Raw genomic sequence first — 19,962 nt, 5'->3', positions numbered from 1 at the left:
ACCAACGCGGAGAGCCTATACAACGAGGCCCATGCAGCAACCAGGGGTGTGGTGGGGCGGTGCTTCGGGCTGCTGAAGATGCGCTTCAGATGCCTGGACCGCTCCGGAGGGGCCCTGCAGTACCAACCCGACAGGGTCGGTCGCATGGTTGTGGTTTGCTGTGCGCTGCACAACATTGCCATGCGGAGGGGTGGAGGAGCCGGAGGGAGGACCCGACGGCACCGGAGCCAACGCAAACGAGGGGGAGGGGGAAGAGGAGGATGCGGAGGATGAGGAGGATGGGGCGCATCAGGGTGGGGGGAGGGGCGCAGGACGCAGACACTGCCCGGGTGCTGGTTACGCCCAGGGGGCTACGTGACGGCACCGCCGCGGACAGCGCGCACGCGATGCGTTGGTGGCCGCACGGTTCACGCACCGTGGGGGTGGGATTCGCTGAACACTGCCACTTGCACCGTCACTCCTGTACACGGGCACCACACAGCACCCACCACCTTCCCCCCGCACCGCGTTCACTGCACCAATTCCACATCACCGTACCACTGCGGCACTACGGGATTGCACAGTGCTGATTGGGTAAGCGGGTGTGATCAGTGCCATGTTGAATGATGACGGCCTGCTCTCCGATGAGCTGTGTGCTCAGATTCACCAGCCGACGTCTGACTCATGGCTATCGCTGAACCATGCACTCCGGTGGGCACAGCCTTCGTGACGGATATTTCACCACATGCCCGTGGGGTGGCTGGCGTCGGTGTACCGAGGACAACGGTGTCCGATTATGGGAGGCAGGGGGGGAAAGGGACAACACATCCGGCACCGACATTGAACCGCTCATTAACCCCAGTGCCAATCGGGCACCCTCACGAGCCCCCTGGCACCGGACATAGCTCACAGTCTTACAAGTCAAATTCAACAGTGAGTTTATTCGTGTGGTTGACATAGGTGCCCTACCCACTACAACTAGACTGTGCCCTGCACCCGTGCCAACTTCTTACGTGCCTAGCTTCTTTGCCTTACGGCCCTACCACTACGTCTAGGTGTGTTCCCAGATGGTACAGCAGGAGTGGAGGCGGACTGCTGTGAATCACGCCCTTCGACATGGCTCCCCTTCGGCACACGTTTCCTGGGGCGGCCCGGCTTCGATGGGCCAGGCTGCTCTGCGGGCGTGCTGGATGGCGTGGTGCCACCCTGACCTGCCCGCTCCCCACCAGATGCGCCAGGAACGGAACGGGGGGAAGCCGAGTGTACCGGGACGTCCCTTGATGGAGCGACCGGGACGGGCCCCAGGACCTCCTCCTCCCTCGGGGAGCCCGGTGGCCCCCGGGCCTCACTGTGGGACAGAGATGCGCTCGGAGACATGCCCCGTCGCACCCCCGACACCTGGCGCTGCCAGTCCTGGAGGCCTGCAGCAGGATCGACCATGGTCCGAATGTTCGCCGAGACGGGGCCCAGGGAGTGCCACATTCCTGCCAAGGTCTGTGCGATCTCGACCTGTGAGTGCGCGACGCCATCCATCACGTGCGCCAGGCGGTCAATGCTCTCCGCGAACGACTGCTGGGACTGAGCCATCGCTTGCAGGGACCGGGCCATGGCATGGTGAGACTCGGCCAGGGCCCCGAGAGCGGCGGCAATGTCGTGTTGGCTCTGAGAGATGGCTGCCTGGGAGAGGGCAACCCTCTGCTGGGCCATGGATGACACGTGCACGTTAAGCCCAACGCCTTGCAGAACCTGACCAATGGCCAAAACCCCTTCACCCATTGCCTCCACCGCGGACGGCCTGGATGGCTGCGATGAGCGGCAACACTCCCTGCTCCTGGACGCGGATAGACTCCTCCAGCTGCGTGTGCAGGTCCTGGAAGATGGCCCTCATCCCGTTATTCAGTCCCTGGGTGTCCACATGCATCGGTTGTCCGGGTGGGTCAATTACATCCAGGAACCCGGGAACCATCTTGGTGGCAGCTGGTTGCTGGGCCTGGGCTGCCCTCCGACTATCCAGCCCCTCAGCTGCTCCAAACTCCACCTGCTGTACCGGCTCGGCTGTGGGGTGCGCACCAGACCGGGACCCGGGAGCCTCATCACTTATCTGCCCAACCGAGGTGAGTGTCTCTGTGATGGTGAACGGTGTGGGAGACAGCAGTGCCGCTAGCTCGAGGTCATCATCCGTCAGGAAGTCTGGTGTGTACTGGTCCCCCTCATGGACCGGCGCAAGCTGCATGCGGGCCATGTCGTCTTGACCTCCAGGTGAATCCAGCGGGTGTGTGGCCGTGATGTGGGCTTCGACATGACTGTCCACCCTGTGCCCCTCACTATTGTCTGTCCCGGTGGTGTGAGCGTCCCGGTCCTGCGTCCCAGACTAAGAGGTCTGCCCTCCTGTCTGACCGACTGCCAACCTCTGGCGTGCTTCCCTGGGTGCAGTTGCGGTTGCCGATGTTCTGCTGTTTCCTGGGCGAGACGTCCCTGGACGTTCGGCGGGTGGCCGGGGGGACATAAAGATTCGGGGTTCGTTAGACACGGTGGGCCGGGTGTATGGTGGTGGTGGGTGCACAGTGTGAGCGAGGAGGGGATCGAGGGTGCAGTGGCCAGAGTGAGGGGGAATGGGATCGAGGGGGAATGGGATCGAGGGTGCAGTGGCCAGAGTGTGAGGGGAAGGGGATCGAGGGGGAATGGGATCGAGGGTGCAGTGGCCAGAGTGAGGGGGAATGGGATCGAGGGGGATGGGATCGAGGGTGCAGTGGCCAGAGTGTGAGGGGAAGGGGATCGAGGGTGCAGTGGCCAGAGTGAGGGGGAATGGGATCGAGGGGGATGGGATCGAGGGTGCAGTGGCCAGAGTGTGAGGGGGGCGATGACGGGTTGGGGGTGGGGAGGACATGCTGGGTTCTCCCACTTGCTTCTGCGCCTCCGAGCTGGCATGGCGCGACCTCCCGGGTGGCGGATCCCCCAGCGAGGTCCAGGAACCTCTGCTCATGAATGGTTAGGGGGTGCAGGACAGGAAAACCCCCTCCGGTGCTCATGAGCTCACGCTGGTTGTGAGCTGTCTTGTCCTGGGGGGGGGTTGGATAAAGCATCAGTATTAGGCGGGTATCATCAGGGCATGCAGATAGAGACGACATTGTTGCTGGTTCAGGAGACAGCGTGCCATGGCATCGCTCCAGGGGGGGTCCCGGGGCTCATGTGGGTCGAGTAGATCGTTGGGCACCGTGAACCCCCCCCCCCAACCCCCCCTGCCCCCCACCACCGCTCCTGATGCCCCAATCCCCCCCAACACTCCCAACCCCCCCTGGACCCCCCCCCCCCCCCCCACCAGTCCCAGGGGGCTCCTTTAGGAGGTCTGAGAGGGGCGCTGCCTTGCTGGCGAAACCATCAATGTGGTTTCGGCAGTAGCCAACCAGTCCTAAAAATGACCGGAGGGCTGAAACGTTCTGGGGAAGGGGCAATTTAGCGATCGAGTCAATTCTTTTATGCTCGATCTCGCGTTTACCATGTGTGATAATTGTTCCCAAATATATCACCTTGTCTTCCAAAATCTGGGCCTTTTGGGGGTTAACTTTACGTCCGATTGCTTGTAGGAGTTCCAGGAAGCTCGATCTGTTCTTCCTTGGTGTCTGTCTGCAGTAATAGGTCGTCTACGTACTGAACCAGGCATTCAGGGCGAGAGAATTTGGCTAAACCATTTGCCAGCTGTCGGTGGAAAATGGAGGGGGAGTTGTGGAATCCTTGTGGCAGGCATGTCCACGTGTACTGCTGAGCTCGGAAAGTGAAGGCAAATTTGTACTGGCACGCCTTTGCCAATGGAATGAACCAGAATCCATTACTGACGTCCAAAACCGTAAAGTATCGGGAATTGAGTCCCTGCTTGAGCATGGACTCGGGACTTGTGGCTACTGCGGGGGTGATTTTGTTGAGTTCCCGGTAATCGATGGTCAGTCGCCATGATCCATCGGGCTTTCTCACTGGCCAAATCGGGGCATTATTAGTGGAGGCTACTGATCTGAGTACGCCCTGCTCTAATAAGCTTTCTATTACTTCTGAGATTTCTCCCTCTGCCTCTTGGGGAAATCCATATTGCTTTTGGGGTCTAGGGTCAGGTCCTGTTATTTGTACGGAGCTAGTCATCCGTCCACAGTCGTGCTTGTGGGTCGCGAATGCTGTCCTGTTCTTTTGCAGAACTGCCCTAACCCGCATGTCTGTACTAAGCGTGGTCGGGTTAAACCAAAATTCGCCCACTGCGCTAATTTTGTTGGCGTACTCTCCTATGTTGAGCGTTGCGGGGGTCTTGCGGATTTTGCCATTTTCCAGACACACTGGTTGACTGGATCAAATGATAGGTTGTGGGAATTCATAAAGTCTATGCCCAAAATGTGTCCCTGCTGTGAGTGGCCTGTGAAGCCGCTGAGGGTGATGGTGGCTGTAGTGGGCCACGTGTCCTTTTGAAACAGGGTGGAGGAATTTATTGTGATGCGGGACCCTCCTGTGTCCCCAAATTTTTGCTGCAACTACCGGCCGTCCGGACCTATCCCAAAGGGTGTCGCAGACCCAACTGGGGGAGCCCGTACACCGTCAGTCCGTTCCAGTCAAGTCCGTCTGATCCGAACGGGTGCTAACACTATGAATGGGCTCTGTCTTATTCTTACTTAGAGTGCCCGTCTGCTGGGCTCTCTGTGGCTTTTGTGGGGCATTGCACTCTCTTGCGAAGTGTCCCAACTGTCCACAGTTGTAACACTCCTGTGACTTGGGTGGGGGGCTGTTCTTTCCTTCATTTACCCATGTGGGGTTCTGGTGTGATTTTACTGCTTGTACGTCTGCTTCTGCCTGCTGTTCCTCGGGATTTTTAACTGCGGGTTTGCTTTGTACAGACTGCTCCCAGGTGTGGGACAATCTTTTTACGACCCATTTCTCGTTATGAGCCTCCTCTGAGGGATCATAATTCGCACAAGCTTTTTGTCCTGTTTCTGTGGCATGGGAGATAAGGGTGCGGGTCCATTTGGCCATGTTGTCTGGGGACAAATGGGCACGGTCTAAGTCTCCGAAAACTGCCACAAAATGGATCCACAGGTGTCCAGCAAACGCTGTGGGGTGCTCGGTTTTCTTTTGCCTACATTTATTGAGGCCATCTACGGGCTCACCACGGTTATACCCGATCGCATCCAGGATCGCGGTCTGCATTTCTGCAAGGGTGCCTCCTCCTACATTCTGTGGGTCGGGAAGGGCTGCTACGACCGAAGGGTCTAAACTCAAAACTGTGAGCTTTACTTGCTCTCGCTCATCCAGGCCGTACATGGTAGCCTGCTGCTTTACTCTGGCAAAGAAGTGGTGGGGGTCTGAGGTGGGGAGGAACGGTTTGATTTTCTCGCACGCAATCGCACGTAATTGGGTCACTGTTAAGGGGGTGGTGTACAAAAATTCCGTGTCGTCCGATGTGGCTGTGCGGTGGGTGGTGACTGGGTTCATTGGAGCCTGAACTATCTTCTCTGTGGGGGGTTGGGGCGCTTTCCTCTTCTGTGGCTTTCCCTGCGCACATGGTCCCTGAACATATCTCTGCGCTGTCTCGTTTAATTCTTCCCAATCAGGGCCATCTTCCTGATCTAATTTTGCTCCAAAGGTTGGTTCAATTGGCTCTGGTTTATAACCTTTGGTCTCGAGTCGCCAGGTATCTTTATGATAACACCACGAGGTTCAAGTTCAAGTAATGATCAATAACTCAATACACCAATTAGTAAGATTCAAATCAAAGCACATTTATTATACACAGTAATCGCTACTCATGCACAAATTCTACGTCTAAGCTACTTCTACAACTAACAGGCCTATACTTAGCTTCGGACTGGCCCACCAGGTCAGGGGAACAAATGGCCTTTCGTTCGGGTTCTGAGTCTGTGGGATTCGAAGTTGGTACGGATTGGTAGCTCGGAGCTCCTATCTCGTAGCGAGCGTTGACTTAAGACTTACGGAATACCGGCGGCCGTTGAACCGGTCACGGTCAAGGGATGGTTCGCGTTGCTGCGTGACCCGGTCAAGAAGAAGGGTCGATTTGAACTCGGGGCTTAACTTTATAGTCCCCAGGGGCTTCCCTCCTTTCGGGGCAGACCCTGTACCTGGTTCTAGGTGATTGGACTTCGTTCCAATCGCTTGGTTCGATTTCGCCAATACTGGAGCGGTTCCCTGATCGATGGGCGGTCTTGAGGTGTCCGTTAACCTCTTTTGTGTTGGCTCCTGCTGGCGCCGGGGAGCCTGACTTAGCTTTGTGTGTCCCAAATGTTGCTATTGTTCCCGGGGATTGCTTTTTAGTATGTAGATGGTTGCTACATTATTATGCTGATGGTCGCTGGTATCGATGCTGTCTGGGCTTTTGCAGAGTTTAATACACAGTAAACCTGCACCTGCTGGTTTCTGCCTGTGTTGGCTGAATTTCCCTTCAGCCTTTGCTGTTCTCCATTTTGAATCGGGACTTAGCCAACCCAGGTAGCTACAACCCCTAACCGAGAATACCCAGAATAGAATACCCCTAACCGTGAATACCCAGAATAGAATACACCTAACCGTGAATACCCAGAATAGAATACACCTAACCGTGATTACCCGGAATAGAATACCCCTAACCCTGAATACCCAGAATAAAATACCCCTAACCGAGAATACCCAGAATAGAATACCCCAACTGAGAATACCCAGAATAGAATACCCCTAACCGTGAATACCCAGAATAAAATACCCCTAACCGTGAATACCCAGAATAGAATACCCCTAACCGTGAATACCCAGAATAGAATACCCCTAACCGAGAATACCCAGAATAGAATACCCCTAACCGAGAATACCCAGAACAGAATACACCTAACCGTGAATACCCAGAATAGAAATCCCCTAACCGTGAATACCCAGAATAGAATTCCCCTAACCGTGATTACCCAGAATAGAATACACCTAACCGTGAATACCCAGAATAGAATACCCCTAACCGTGATTACCCAGAATAGAATACCCCTAACCGTGAATACCCAGAATAGAATACCCCTAACCGTGATTACCCAGAATAGAATACCCCTAACCGTGAATACCCGGAATAGAATACCCCTAACCGTGAATACCCAGAATAGAATACCCCTAACCGTGATTACCCAGAATAGAATACCCCTAACCGTGAATACTCGGAATAGAATACCCCTAACCGTGAATACCCAGAATAGAATACCCCTAACCGTGAATACCCAGAATAGAATACACCTAACCGTGAATACCCAGAATAGAATACCCCTAACCGTGAATACCCAGAATAGAATACCCCTAACCGTGAATACCCAGAATAGAATACCCCTAACCTTGATTACCCAGAATAGAATACCCCTAACCGTGAATACCCGGAATAGAATACCCCTAACCGTGAATACCCGGAATAGAATACCCCTAACCGTGAATACCCAGAACAGAATACACCTAACCGAGAATACCCAGAATAGAATACCCCTAACCGTGAATACCCAGAATAGAATACCCCTAACCGAGAATACCCAGAACAGAATACACCTAACCGTGAATACCCAGAATAGAAATCCCCTAACCGTGAATACCCAGAATAGAATTCCCCTAACCGTGATTATCCAGAATGGAATACACCTAACCGTGAATACCCAGAATAGAATACCCCTAACCGTGATTACCCGGAATAGAATACCCCTAACCGTGAATACCCAGAATAGAATACCCCTAACCGTGATTACCCAGAATAGAATACCCCTAACCGTGAATACCCGGAATAGAATACCCCTAACCGTGAATACCCAGAATAGAATACCCCTAACCGTGAATACCCAGAATAGAATACACCTAACCGTGAATACCCAGAATAGAATACCCCTAACCGTGAATACCCAGAATAGAATACCCCTAACCGTGAATACCCAGAATAGAATACCCCTAACCGTGATTACCCAGAATAGAATACCCCTAACCGTGAATACCCGGAATAGAATACCCCTAACCGTGAATACCCGGAATAGAATACCCCTAACCGTGATTACCCAGAATAGAATACACCTAACCGTGATTACCCAGAATAAAATGCCCCTAACCGAGAATACCCTGAATAGAATACCCCTAACTGTGAATACCCAGAATGGAATACCCCTAACCGAGAATACCCAGAATAGAATACCCCTAACCGTGATTACCCAGAATAGAATACCCCTAACCGTGAATACCCAGAATAGAATACCCCTAACCGAGAATACCCTGAATAGAATACCCCTAACCGTGAATACCCTGAATAGAATACACCTAACCGTGATTACCCAGAATAGAATACCCCTAACCGAGAATACCCTGAATAGAATACCCCTAACCGTGAATACCCAGAATAGAATACCCCTAACCGAGAATACCCAGAATAGAATACCCCTAACCGAGAATACCCAGAATAGAATACCCCTAACCGTGAATACCCAGAATAGAATACACCTAACCGTGAATACCCAGAATAGAATACCCCTAACCGTGAATACCCAGAATAGAATACCCCTAACCCTGAATACCCAGAATAAAATACCCCTAACCGAGAATACCCAGAATAGAATACCCCAACTGAGAATACACAGAATAGAATACCCCTAACCGTGAATACCCAGAATAAAATACCCCTAACCGTGAATACCCAGAATAGAATACCCCTAACCGTGAATACCCAGAATAAAATACCCCTAACCGAGAATACCCAGAATAGAATACACCTAACCGTGAATACCCAGAATAAAATACCCCTAACCGAGAATACCCAGAATAGAATACCCCTAACCGTGAATACCCAGAATAGAATACCCCTAACCGAGAATACCCAGAACAGAATACACCTAACCGTGAATACCCAGAATAGAAATCCCCTAACCGTGAATACCCAGAATAGAATTCCCCTAACCGTGATTACCCAGAATAGAATACACCTAACCGTGAATACCCAGAATAGAATACCCCTAACCGTGATTACCCAGAATAGAATACCCCTAACCGTGAATACCCAGAATAGAATACCCCTAACCGTGATTACCCAGAATAGAATACCCCTAACCGTGAATACCCGGAATAGAATACCCCTAACCGTGAATACCCAGAATAGAATACCCCTAACCGTGAATACCCAGAATAGAATACACCTAACCGTGAATACCCAGAATAGAATACCCCTAACCGTGAATACCCAGAATAGAATACCCCTAACCGTGAATACCCAGAATAGAATACCCCTAACCGTGATTACCCAGAATAGAATACCCCTAACCGTGAATACCCGGAATAGAATACCCCTAACCGTGAATACCCGGAATAGAATACCCCTAACCGTGATTACCCAGAATAGAATACACCTAACAGTGATTACCAAGAATAAAATACCCCTAACCGAGAATACCCAGAATAGAATACCCCTAACCGAGAATACCCAGAATAGAATACCCCTAACCGTGAATACCCAGAATAGAATACCCCTAACCGAGAATACCCAGAATAGAATACCCCTAACCGTGAATACCCAGAATAGAATACCCCTAACCGAGAATACCCAGAATAAAATACCCCTAACCGTGAATACCCAGAATAGAATACCCCTAACTGTGAATACCCAGAATAGAATACCCCTAACCGTGAATACCCAGAATAGAATACCCCGAACCGAGAATACCCAGAATAGAATACCCCTAACCGTGAATATTCAGAATAGAATACACCTAACCGTGAATACCCAGAATAGAATACCCCTAACCGTGAATACCCAGAATAGAATACCCCTAACCGAGAATACCCTGAATTGAATACCCAGAATGGAATACCCCTAACCGAGAATACCCTGAATTGAATACCCCTAACCGTGATTACCCAGAATAGAATACCCCAACCGTGAATACCCAGAATAGAATACCCCTAACCGAGAATACCCTGAATAGAATACCCCTAACCGTGAATACCCAGAATAGAATACCCCTAACCGAGAATACCCTGAATAGAATACCCCTAACCGTGAATACCCAGAATAGAATACCCCTAACCGAGAATACCCAGAATAGAATACCCCTAACCGAGAATACCCAGAATAGAATACCCCTAACCGTGAATACCCAGAATAGAATACCCCTAACCGAGAATACCCAGAATAGAATACCCCTAACCGTGAATACCCAGAATAGAATACCCCTAACCGAGAATACCCAGAACAGAATACACCTAACCGTGAATACCCAGAATAGAAATCCCCTAACCGTGAATACCCAGAATAGAATTCCCCTAACCGTGATTACCCAGAATAGAATACACCTAACCGTGAATACCCAGAATAGAATACCCCTAACCGTGATTACCCAGAATATAATACCCCTAACCGTGAATACCCAGAATAGAATACCCCTAACCGTGATTACCCAGAATAGAATACCCCTAACCGTGAATACCCGGAATAGAATACCCCTAACCGTGAATACCCAGAATAGAATACCCCTAACCGTGATGACCCAGAATAGAATACCCCTAACCGTGAATACCCAGAATAGAATACCCCTAACCGTGAATACCCAGAATAGAATACCCCTAACCGTGAATACCCAGAATAGAATACACCTAACCGTGAATACCCAGAATAGAATACCCCTAACCGTGAATACCCAGAATAGAATACCCCTAACCGTGAATACCCAGAATAGAATACCCCTAACCTTGATTACCCAGAATAGAATACCCCTAACCGTGAATACCCGGAATAGAATACCCCTAACCGTGAATACCCGGAATAGAATACCCCTAACCGTGAATACCCAGAATAAAATACCCCGAACCGAGAATACCCAGAATAGAATACACCTAACCGTGAATACCCAGAATAAAATACCCCTAACCGAGAATACCCAGAATAGAATACCCCTAACCGTGAATACCCAGAATAGAATACACCTAACCGTGAATACCCAGAACAGAATACACCTAACCGAGAATACCCAGAATAGAATACCCCTAACCGTGAATACCCAGAATAGAATACCCCTAACCGAGAATACCCAGAACAGAATACACCTAACCGTGAATACCCAGAATAGAAATCCCCTAACCGTGAATACCCAGAATAGAATTCCCCTAACCGTGATTACCCAGAATAGAATACACCTAACCGTGAATACCCAGAATAGAATACCCCTAACCGTGATTACCCGGAATAGAATACCCCTAACCGTGAATACCCAGAATAGAATACCCCTAACCGTGATTACCCAGAATAGAATACCCCTAACCGTGAATACCCGGAATAGAATACCCCTAACCGTGAATACCCAGAATAGAATACCCCTAACCGTGAATACCCAGAATAGAATACACCTAATCGTGAATACCAGAATAGAATACCCCTAACCGTGAATACCCAGAATAGAATACCCCTAACCGTGAATACCCAGAATAGAATACCCCTAACCGTGATTACCCAGAATAGAATACCCCTAACCGTGAATACCCGGAATAGAATACCCCTAACCGTGAATACCCGGAATAGAATACCCCTAACCGTGATTACCCAGAATAGAATACACCTAACCGTGATTACCCAGAATAAGATACCCCTAACCGAGAATACCCTGAATAGAATACCCCTAACTGTGAATACCCAGAATGGAATACCCCTAACTGAGAATACCCAGAATAGAATACCCCTAACCGTGATTACCCAGAATAGAATACCCCTAACCGTGAATACCCAGAATAGAATACCCCTAACCGAGAATACCCTGAATAGAATACCCCTAACCGTGAATACCCTGAATAGAATACACCTAACCGTGATTACCCAGAATAGAATACCCCTAACCGAGAATACCCTGAATAGAATACCCCTAACCGTGAATACCCAGAATAGAATACCCCTAACCGAGAATACCCAGAATAGAATACCCCTAACCGAGAATACCCAGAATAGAATACCCCTAACCGTGAATACCCAGAATAGAATACACCTAACCGTGAATACCCAGAATAGAATACCCCTAACCGTGAATACCCAGAATAGAATACCCCTAACCCTGAATACCCAGAATAAAATACCCCTAACCGAGAATACCCAGAATAGAATACCCCAACTGAGAATACCCAGAATAGAATACCCCTAACCGTGAATACCCAGAATAAAATACCCCTAACCGTGAATACCCAGAATAGAATACCCCTAACCGTGAATACCCAGAATAAAATACCCCTAACCGAGAATACCCAGAATAGAATACACCTAACCGTGAATACCCAGAATAAAATACCCCTAACCGAGAATACCCAGAATAGAATACCCCTAACCGTGAATACCCAGAATAGAATACCCCTAACCGAGAATACCCAGAACAGAATACACCTAACCGTGAATACCCAGAATAGAAATCCCCTAACCGTGAATACCCAGAATAGAATTCCCCTAACCGTGATTACCCAGAATAGAATACACCTAACCGTGAATACCCAGAATAGAATACCCCTAACCGTGATTACCCAGAATAGAATACCCCTAACCGTGAATACCCAGAATAGAATACCCCTAACCGTGATTACCCAGAATAGAATACCCCTAACCGTGAATACCCGGAATAGAATACCCCTAACCGTGAATACCCAGAATAGAATACCCCTAACCGTGAATACCCAGAATAGAATACACCTAACCGTGAATACCCAGAATAGAATACCCCTAACCGTGAATACCCAGAATAGAATACCCCTAACCGTGAATACCCAGAATAGAATACCCCTAACCGTGATTACCCAGAATAGAATACCCCTAACCGTGATTACCCAGAATAGAATACCCCTAACCGTGAATACCCGGAATAGAATACCCCTAACCGTGAATACCCGGAATAGAATACCCCTAACCGTGATTACCCAGAATAGAATACCCCTAACCGTGAATACCCAGAATAGAATACCCCTAACCGTGAATACCCGGAATAGAATACCCCTAACCGTGAATACCCGGAATAGAATACCCCTAACCGTGATTACCCAGAATAGAATACACCTAACCGTGATTACCCAGAATAAAATACCCCTAACCGAGAATACCCAGAATAGAATACCCCTAACCGAGAATAACCAGAATAGAATACCCCTAACCGTGAATACCCAGAATAGAATACCCCTAACTGAGAATACCCAGAATAGAATACCCCTAACCGTGAATACCCAGAATAGAATACCCCTAACCGAGAATACCCAGAATAAAATACCCCTAACCGTGAATATCCAGAATAGAATACCCCTAACTGTGAATACCCAGAATAGAATACCCCTAACCGTGAATACCCAGAATAGAATACCCCTAACCGAGAATACCCAGAATAGAATACCCCTAACCGTGAATATTCAGAATAGAATACACCTAACCGTGAATACCCAGAATAGAATACCCCTAACCGTGAATACCCAGAATAGAATACCCCTAACCGAGAATACCCTGAATTGAATACCCAGAATGGAATACCCCTAACCGAGAATACCCAGAATAGAATACCCCTAACCGAGAATACCCAGAATAGAATACCCCTAACCGTGATTACCCAGAATAGAATACCCCAACCGTGAATACCCAGAATAGAATATCCCTAACCGAGAATACCCTGAATAGAATACCCCTAACCGTGAATACCCAGAATAGAATACCCCTAACCGAGAATACCCTGAATAGAATACCCCTAACCGTGAATACCCAGAATAGAATACCCCTAACCGAGAATACCCAGAATAGAATACCCCTAACCGAGAATACCCAGAATAGAATACCCCTAACCGTGAATACCCAGAATAGAATACCCCTAACCGAGAATACCCAGAATAGAATACCCCTAACCGTGAATACCCAGAATAGAATACCCCTAACCGTGAATACCCAGAATAGAATACACCTAACCGTGAATACCCAGAATATAATACCCCTAACCGTGAATACCCAGAATAGAATACCGCTAACCGTGAATACCCAGAATAGAATACCCCTAACCGTGATTACCCAGAATATAATACCCCTAACCGTGAATACCCAGAATAGAATACCGCTAACCGTGAATACCCAGAATAGAATACCCCTTACCGTGAATACCCAGAATAGAATACCCCTAACCGTGAATACCCAGAATAGAATACCCCCAGACGAGGGAGCTTTGTCACTGATTGTTTGATGATCCAGCAGAATTATGATGAAAAGGTGGTTTTGAGCTCCTTGTACCTGGTCAGCTCCCTCCCATTGCAGCATCCAGTTACAAGTTGAATGGGGCTAATGTTTCCTCTCCGCTACTCTGGCTGAGAGGTCACTCCAAAGGTATAAAACATAGAACAGTACAGCACAGAACAGGCCCTTCGGCCCTCGATGTTGTGCCGAGCTTTGTCCGAAACCAAGATCAAGTTATCCCACTCCCTGTCATTCTGGTGTGCTCCATGTGCCTATCCAATAACCGCTTGGAAGTTCCTAAAGTGTCCGACTCCACTATCACAGCAGGCAGTCCATTCCACACCCTAACCACTCTCTGAGTAAAGAACCTACATCGGACATCCCTCCTATATCTCCCACCCTGAATCTTATAGTTATGCCCCCTTGTAACAGCTACATCCACCCGAGGAAATAGTCTCTGAACGGCCACTCTATCTATCCCCTCATTATCTTATAAGCCTCTATTAAGTCGCCTCTCATCCTCCTCCGCTACAAAGAGAAAAGCCCTAGCTCCCTCAACCTTTCCTCATAAGACCTATCCTGCAAACCAGGCAGCATCCTGGTAAATCTCCTTTGCACCCTTTCCAATGCTTCCACATTCTTCCTATAATGAGGTGACCAGAACTGCAACAACACTCCAAATTGGATAGTCAGAGGCTTTCCCCAGGGTAGAGGGGTCAATTACTAGGGGGCATAGGTTTAAGGTGAGAGGGGCAAGGTTTAGAGTAGATGTACGAGGCAAGTTTTTTACACAGAGGGTAGTGGGTGCCTGGAACTCGCTACCGGAGGAGGTAGTGGAAGCAGGGACGATAGGGACATTTAAGGGGCATCTTGACAAATATATGAATAGGATGGGAATAGAAGGATACGGACCCAGGAAGTGTAGAAGATTGTAGTTTAGTCGGGCAGCATGGTCGGCACGGGCTTGGAGGGCCGAAGGGCCTGTTCCTGTGCTGTACATTTCTTTGTTCTTTGTTCTTTTGTGGTCTCACCAGGGTCATGTATAGTTGCAGCATAACCTCATGGCTCTTAAACTCAAGCCCCGTTAATAAATGCTAACACACTATAAGCCTTCTTCACAGCTCTATCCACTTGAGTGGCAACCTTCAGAGATCTGTGGACATGAACCCCAAGATCTCTCTGTTCCTCCACATTCCTCAGAACCCTGCCGTTGACCCTGTAATCCGCACTCAAATTTTTTCTACCAAAATGAATCACCTCGCACTTATCAGGGTTCAACTCCACACTTTGTCACACTTTGAGTCAAGGTGTCAGGTTAGATGCACACACACTCTGGTTAGAGATTAAATAATTTGATTTTATCTTCCCCGCTTGCCAAGCAGCTCAGTGAGTTCTCAGTGAGTAATGGATGATAATGGCATAGTGTAGGTTAGATGGCTTTTGTTTCGGTGCAACATCGTGGGCCGAAGGGCCTGTACTGCGCTGTATCGTTCTATGTTCTGTCCCTCTGCCCGTCCTTTCCGACAGCCTTGGGGCCACCCCTGGGCCCTGCTCGAAGCTGTTTGTTGTTTTGAGCTGTGTTTATTATCACATTCCCAACAGGAAGCACCGCTTTATTCAGCGCACTGCTCACCAAGTGCCTGGAGAAGGACGTGTTTGCTGTTTGCCGATACACTCCCCGGAGGAACACCCCACCCCGATTCGTGGCGATGGCCCCACAAGAGGAGGAGCTGGATGATCAGAAAGTACAAACCTTCCCTTCAGGTCAGTGACACAGTCGCCGTCCTCAGATAGCCCACTGATTGGGTGAGTACGTTTTATTTACAATTTTCTTCACCCAATCTCATCCCCTTTTTCATAGAATGGAATCGAAGAGTTCGTACAGTGGAAAAGGAGGCCATTCAGCCCATCGAGTCTGCACTGACACTCCCCTCAAAAGAGCCACCCTACCAAGGCCTACTCCCCAGCCCTATCCCGTAACCCCACTCACCTGCAACTTTTGGACATGAATTGGGAATTTATCATGGCCAATCCACCGACCCCGCACATCTTTGGACTGTGGGAGGAAACCGGAGCACCCGGAGGAAACCCACGCACACACGGGGAGAACGCACACACCACCGTCCACACCACCGCGCACACCACCGTCCACACCACCGCGCACACCGCCGTGCACACCACACACACCATCGCGCACACCACCGCGCACAGCACCGCACGCACCACCGCACGCACCACTGCGCACACCATGATACACATCAAGGTCAAGAGAGGAAAAGTGACATCCTTGGGAAAATCAGGGAAATCCCTCCTCTATCTCGATCAATGGGACTTCTGATTGTGCTGCGGAGGAACTACTCTTCCCTATCACTGTCCGGTTCTTTGACACAGATGTCAACAGGGTGATCAGTGTTCTGCTCGAAATAACAACAACAAAAGAGAGATCGAGCAGCAGAAACATTTTCTAAATTCTGGACAATGTTCTGAAGGAAAGCACCATTCCTTGGAAAAACCGGATGTGCTTTTCTGCCGACAATGCAGCAGCGATTGAGGGCTCCACAATTGTGTTGCTTCCTTTGTGAAGAAAGAAAACCCAGATTATTTTCATTCTTGGATGTCTGTGCGACCTTCTTCACTTGGCTGCAGAGAGAGGGACAAGTCAGCTGTCATTCTGTCCGGTGGACCTGCTTGTACAAGTCTATTACCACCTTGAGAAGTCCAACAAGCGCCACTAAGAGTTCAAGGAAATATAAACATTGAACAATCTAGAAAATCACAGAATACTCAAACATGTCTGCATGAGATGGTTGTCCTTGGAAAGAGCACCAGGCAGATTTCTGGATCAATGGTCAGCGTTACAAGAGTACTTCTCCTAAGAAGCCGAATTTGAGGAAGGAGAAAGAAAGAATGAAGAGGGCTTGAGAGACGCTAAGCGAATGACGTTTGACATTTCTGAAAAGACATCGACCAAACCCCCAGCGGCAGAGACCAAGGAGATTGCTCAACCCCCCCCCCCACACACACACACTCACACGCACACGCACACACTCACACACACGCACACACACTCACACACAGATACACACTCACACTCACACACACGCACACTCACACACAGATACACACTCACACTCACACACACGCACACTCACACACACACACACACACACACACACTCACACACACACACTCACACACAGATACACACTCACACACACACACACTCACACACACACGCACACACACACACACGCACACGCACACACTCACTCACACACACACACACACACAGATACACACGCGGTAGTGTTACATGTAGCACATCATCTACAACAAGAACATTGTTTGCAGGAACTAAAACTAAAATTGATGTTGTGAAAGCAGCGAGTTTCAGCTGCTGTCAGGAAACAGACCCCTGCAACAGCCAGACCCAAAAAGACCAGTGCAGGATCTGTTCAGAAAACTGCTGTTCTTGTGCATGTTGGCAAGACTGACAATAGTAAAGGAGATGGAAAAAGCAGCAATTGAAGTGCTGGAAGCAAGAAGGAGTCTCCCACAGCTAGCACCTCTGTTACTAATACAACACGGCAGCCATCTCAAGGTAAAGCTGCCGGGTTCGATGCAAAGTTTAGTGACAGAAACAAGCTGTATTGTGTCTTTCTTCAATTTGCACTTCCTGTGTTCAACAAGCTCAATCTGGAGCTCAGAGAAGTCGCTGCCAAGAGACAGAATCGACATCAGAAGTTGTTTGACTTTCCTCAGGACCTGCTGCTTGGCTTTGTGAAACCTGCTACAATTGCCAGCGAGCTGCCTGCACAAGGACAACTGCAATCTGAAGTACAATGAAGACCTCATCATTGTTGGACAAGCCAGACAGTTTCTCAAGACTGGAACCACCTCACACGATAAGAGTAACTTCTACTCATCAGTCCGAAAGTGCGATGTTGCAGTGTGTGACCATGTCCCCACCGAATCTCCCCTCAGGCCAAATTGAAGCCAAAAGCAAGAGTGGGAAATCCAAGAGGGAGGATGGAGGGAAACTTTACATTAGTTTGTTACTTTGCAAAACGATTCCATGTCATGGAAGATGTACCCGGTGATTCAAAAGTGGAATTTGCTCAATTCCAGGTTGACACATTGGAAGGTGTTGCATCAGACAGGACCATCAGATGAACAAAGAACAAGAACAAAGAAAAGTACAGCACAGGAACAGGCCCTTCGGCCCTCCAAGCCCGTGCCGACCATACTGCCCGACTAAACTACAATCTTCTACACTTCTTGGGTCCGTATCCCTCTATTCCCATCCTATTCATATATTTGTCAAGATGCCCCTTAAATGTCACTATCGTCCCTGCTTCCACCACCTCCTCCGGTAGCGAGTTCCAGGCACCCACTATCCTCTGTGTAAAAAACTTGCCTCGTTCATCTACTCTAAACCTTGCCCCTCGCATCTCGAACCTATGCCCCCTAGTAATTGACCCCTCTATCCTGCGGAAAAGCCTCTGACTATCCATTCTGTCTATGCCCCTCATAATTTTGTAGACTTCTATCAGGTCGCCCCTCAACCTCCTTTGCTCCAGTGAGAACAAACCTAGTTTATTCAACCGCTCCTCATAGCTAATGCCCTCCATACCAGGCAACATCCTGGTAAATCTCTTTTGCACCCTCTCTAAAGCCTCCACATCCTTCTGGTAGTGTGGCGACCAGAATTGAACACTATACTCCAAGTGTGGCCTAAGTGTGTCCTATACAGCTGCAACATGACTTGCCAATTCTTGTACTCAATGTCCCAGCCAATGAAGGCAAGCATGCTGTATGCCTTCTTGACTACCTTCTCCACCTGTGTTGCCCCTTTCAGTGACCTGTGGACCTGTACACCTAGATCTCTCTGACTTTCAATACTCTTGAGGGTTCTACCATTCACTGTATATTCCCTACCTGCGTTAGACCTTCCAAAATGCATTACCTCGCATTTGTCCGGATTAAACTCCATCTGCCATCTCTCCGCCCAAGTCTCCAAACGATTTAAATCCTGCTGTATCTTCTGACAGTCCTCATCGCTATCCGCAATTCCGCCAACCTTTGTGTCATCTGCAAACTTACTAATCAGACCAGTTACATTTTCCTCCAAATCATTTATATATACTACAAACAGCAAAGGTCCCAGCACTGATCCCTGTGGAACACCACTGGTCACAGCCCTCCAATTAGAAAAGCATCCTTCCATTGCTACTCTCTGCCTTCTATAGCCTAGCCAGTTCTGTATCCACCTTGCCAGCTCACCCCTGATCCCGTGTGACTTCACCTTTTGTACTAGTCTACCATGAGGGACCTTGTCAAAGGCCTTACTGAAGTCCATATAGACAACATCCACTGCCCTACCTGCATCAATCATCTTTGTGACCTCTTCAAAAAACTGTATCAAGTTAGTGAGACACGGCCTCCCCCTCACAAAACCATGCTGCCTCTCACTAATACGTCCATTTGCTTCCTTCGAAAGATCATGCTGGCGGTCTCGTCAATCGCACATAGTAACGACAAAGATGAACGAATCGTCAGTCTGATCGGGAAGAACTCCACTGAGTTTCGGCCCAGTTTAGGAACCGAAACACTTTCTGACTTATTAACCCAGAAAGTCTACGCTCCTGCCAAAGGACAGTGCTGACCTAAAATGCAATTCAATGGAAAACTGTTTGATAAGTGCAGAAGAGCTACATGTGCAAGCCCGAGGTGAAGCCTGAAATGAAGATGAAAGAAGCTGATTGCAGCATTGTCTGACAAATGGAAAAGAGCTGCCT

At 49.0% G+C, this 19,962-nt stretch overlaps 1 protein-coding gene across 2 annotated transcripts in view; it reads left to right on the top strand.

Annotated features, from left to right (window-relative positions):
- xrcc6 (X-ray repair complementing defective repair in Chinese hamster cells 6) overlaps positions 1-19,962 on the top strand; it is a 78,462-nt gene that overhangs the window by 39,570 nt on the left and 18,930 nt on the right. For both annotated transcript variants that reach the window (XM_072491968.1, XM_072491967.1), the window contains one exon: positions 15,767-15,928. In XM_072491968.1, the coding sequence (XP_072348069.1) occupies positions 15,767-15,928 (162 nt within the window). The remainder of the gene's footprint in view (positions 1-15,766; positions 15,929-19,962) is intronic.

Source organism: Scyliorhinus torazame, chromosome 29, assembly GCF_047496885.1.
Source record: "Scyliorhinus torazame isolate Kashiwa2021f chromosome 29, sScyTor2.1, whole genome shotgun sequence".
Lineage (NCBI taxonomy): Eukaryota > Metazoa > Chordata > Chondrichthyes > Carcharhiniformes > Scyliorhinidae > Scyliorhinus > Scyliorhinus torazame.
Note: the sequence above shows the minus strand (reverse complement) of the source record. Positions and strands in the feature narration are given on the sequence as shown.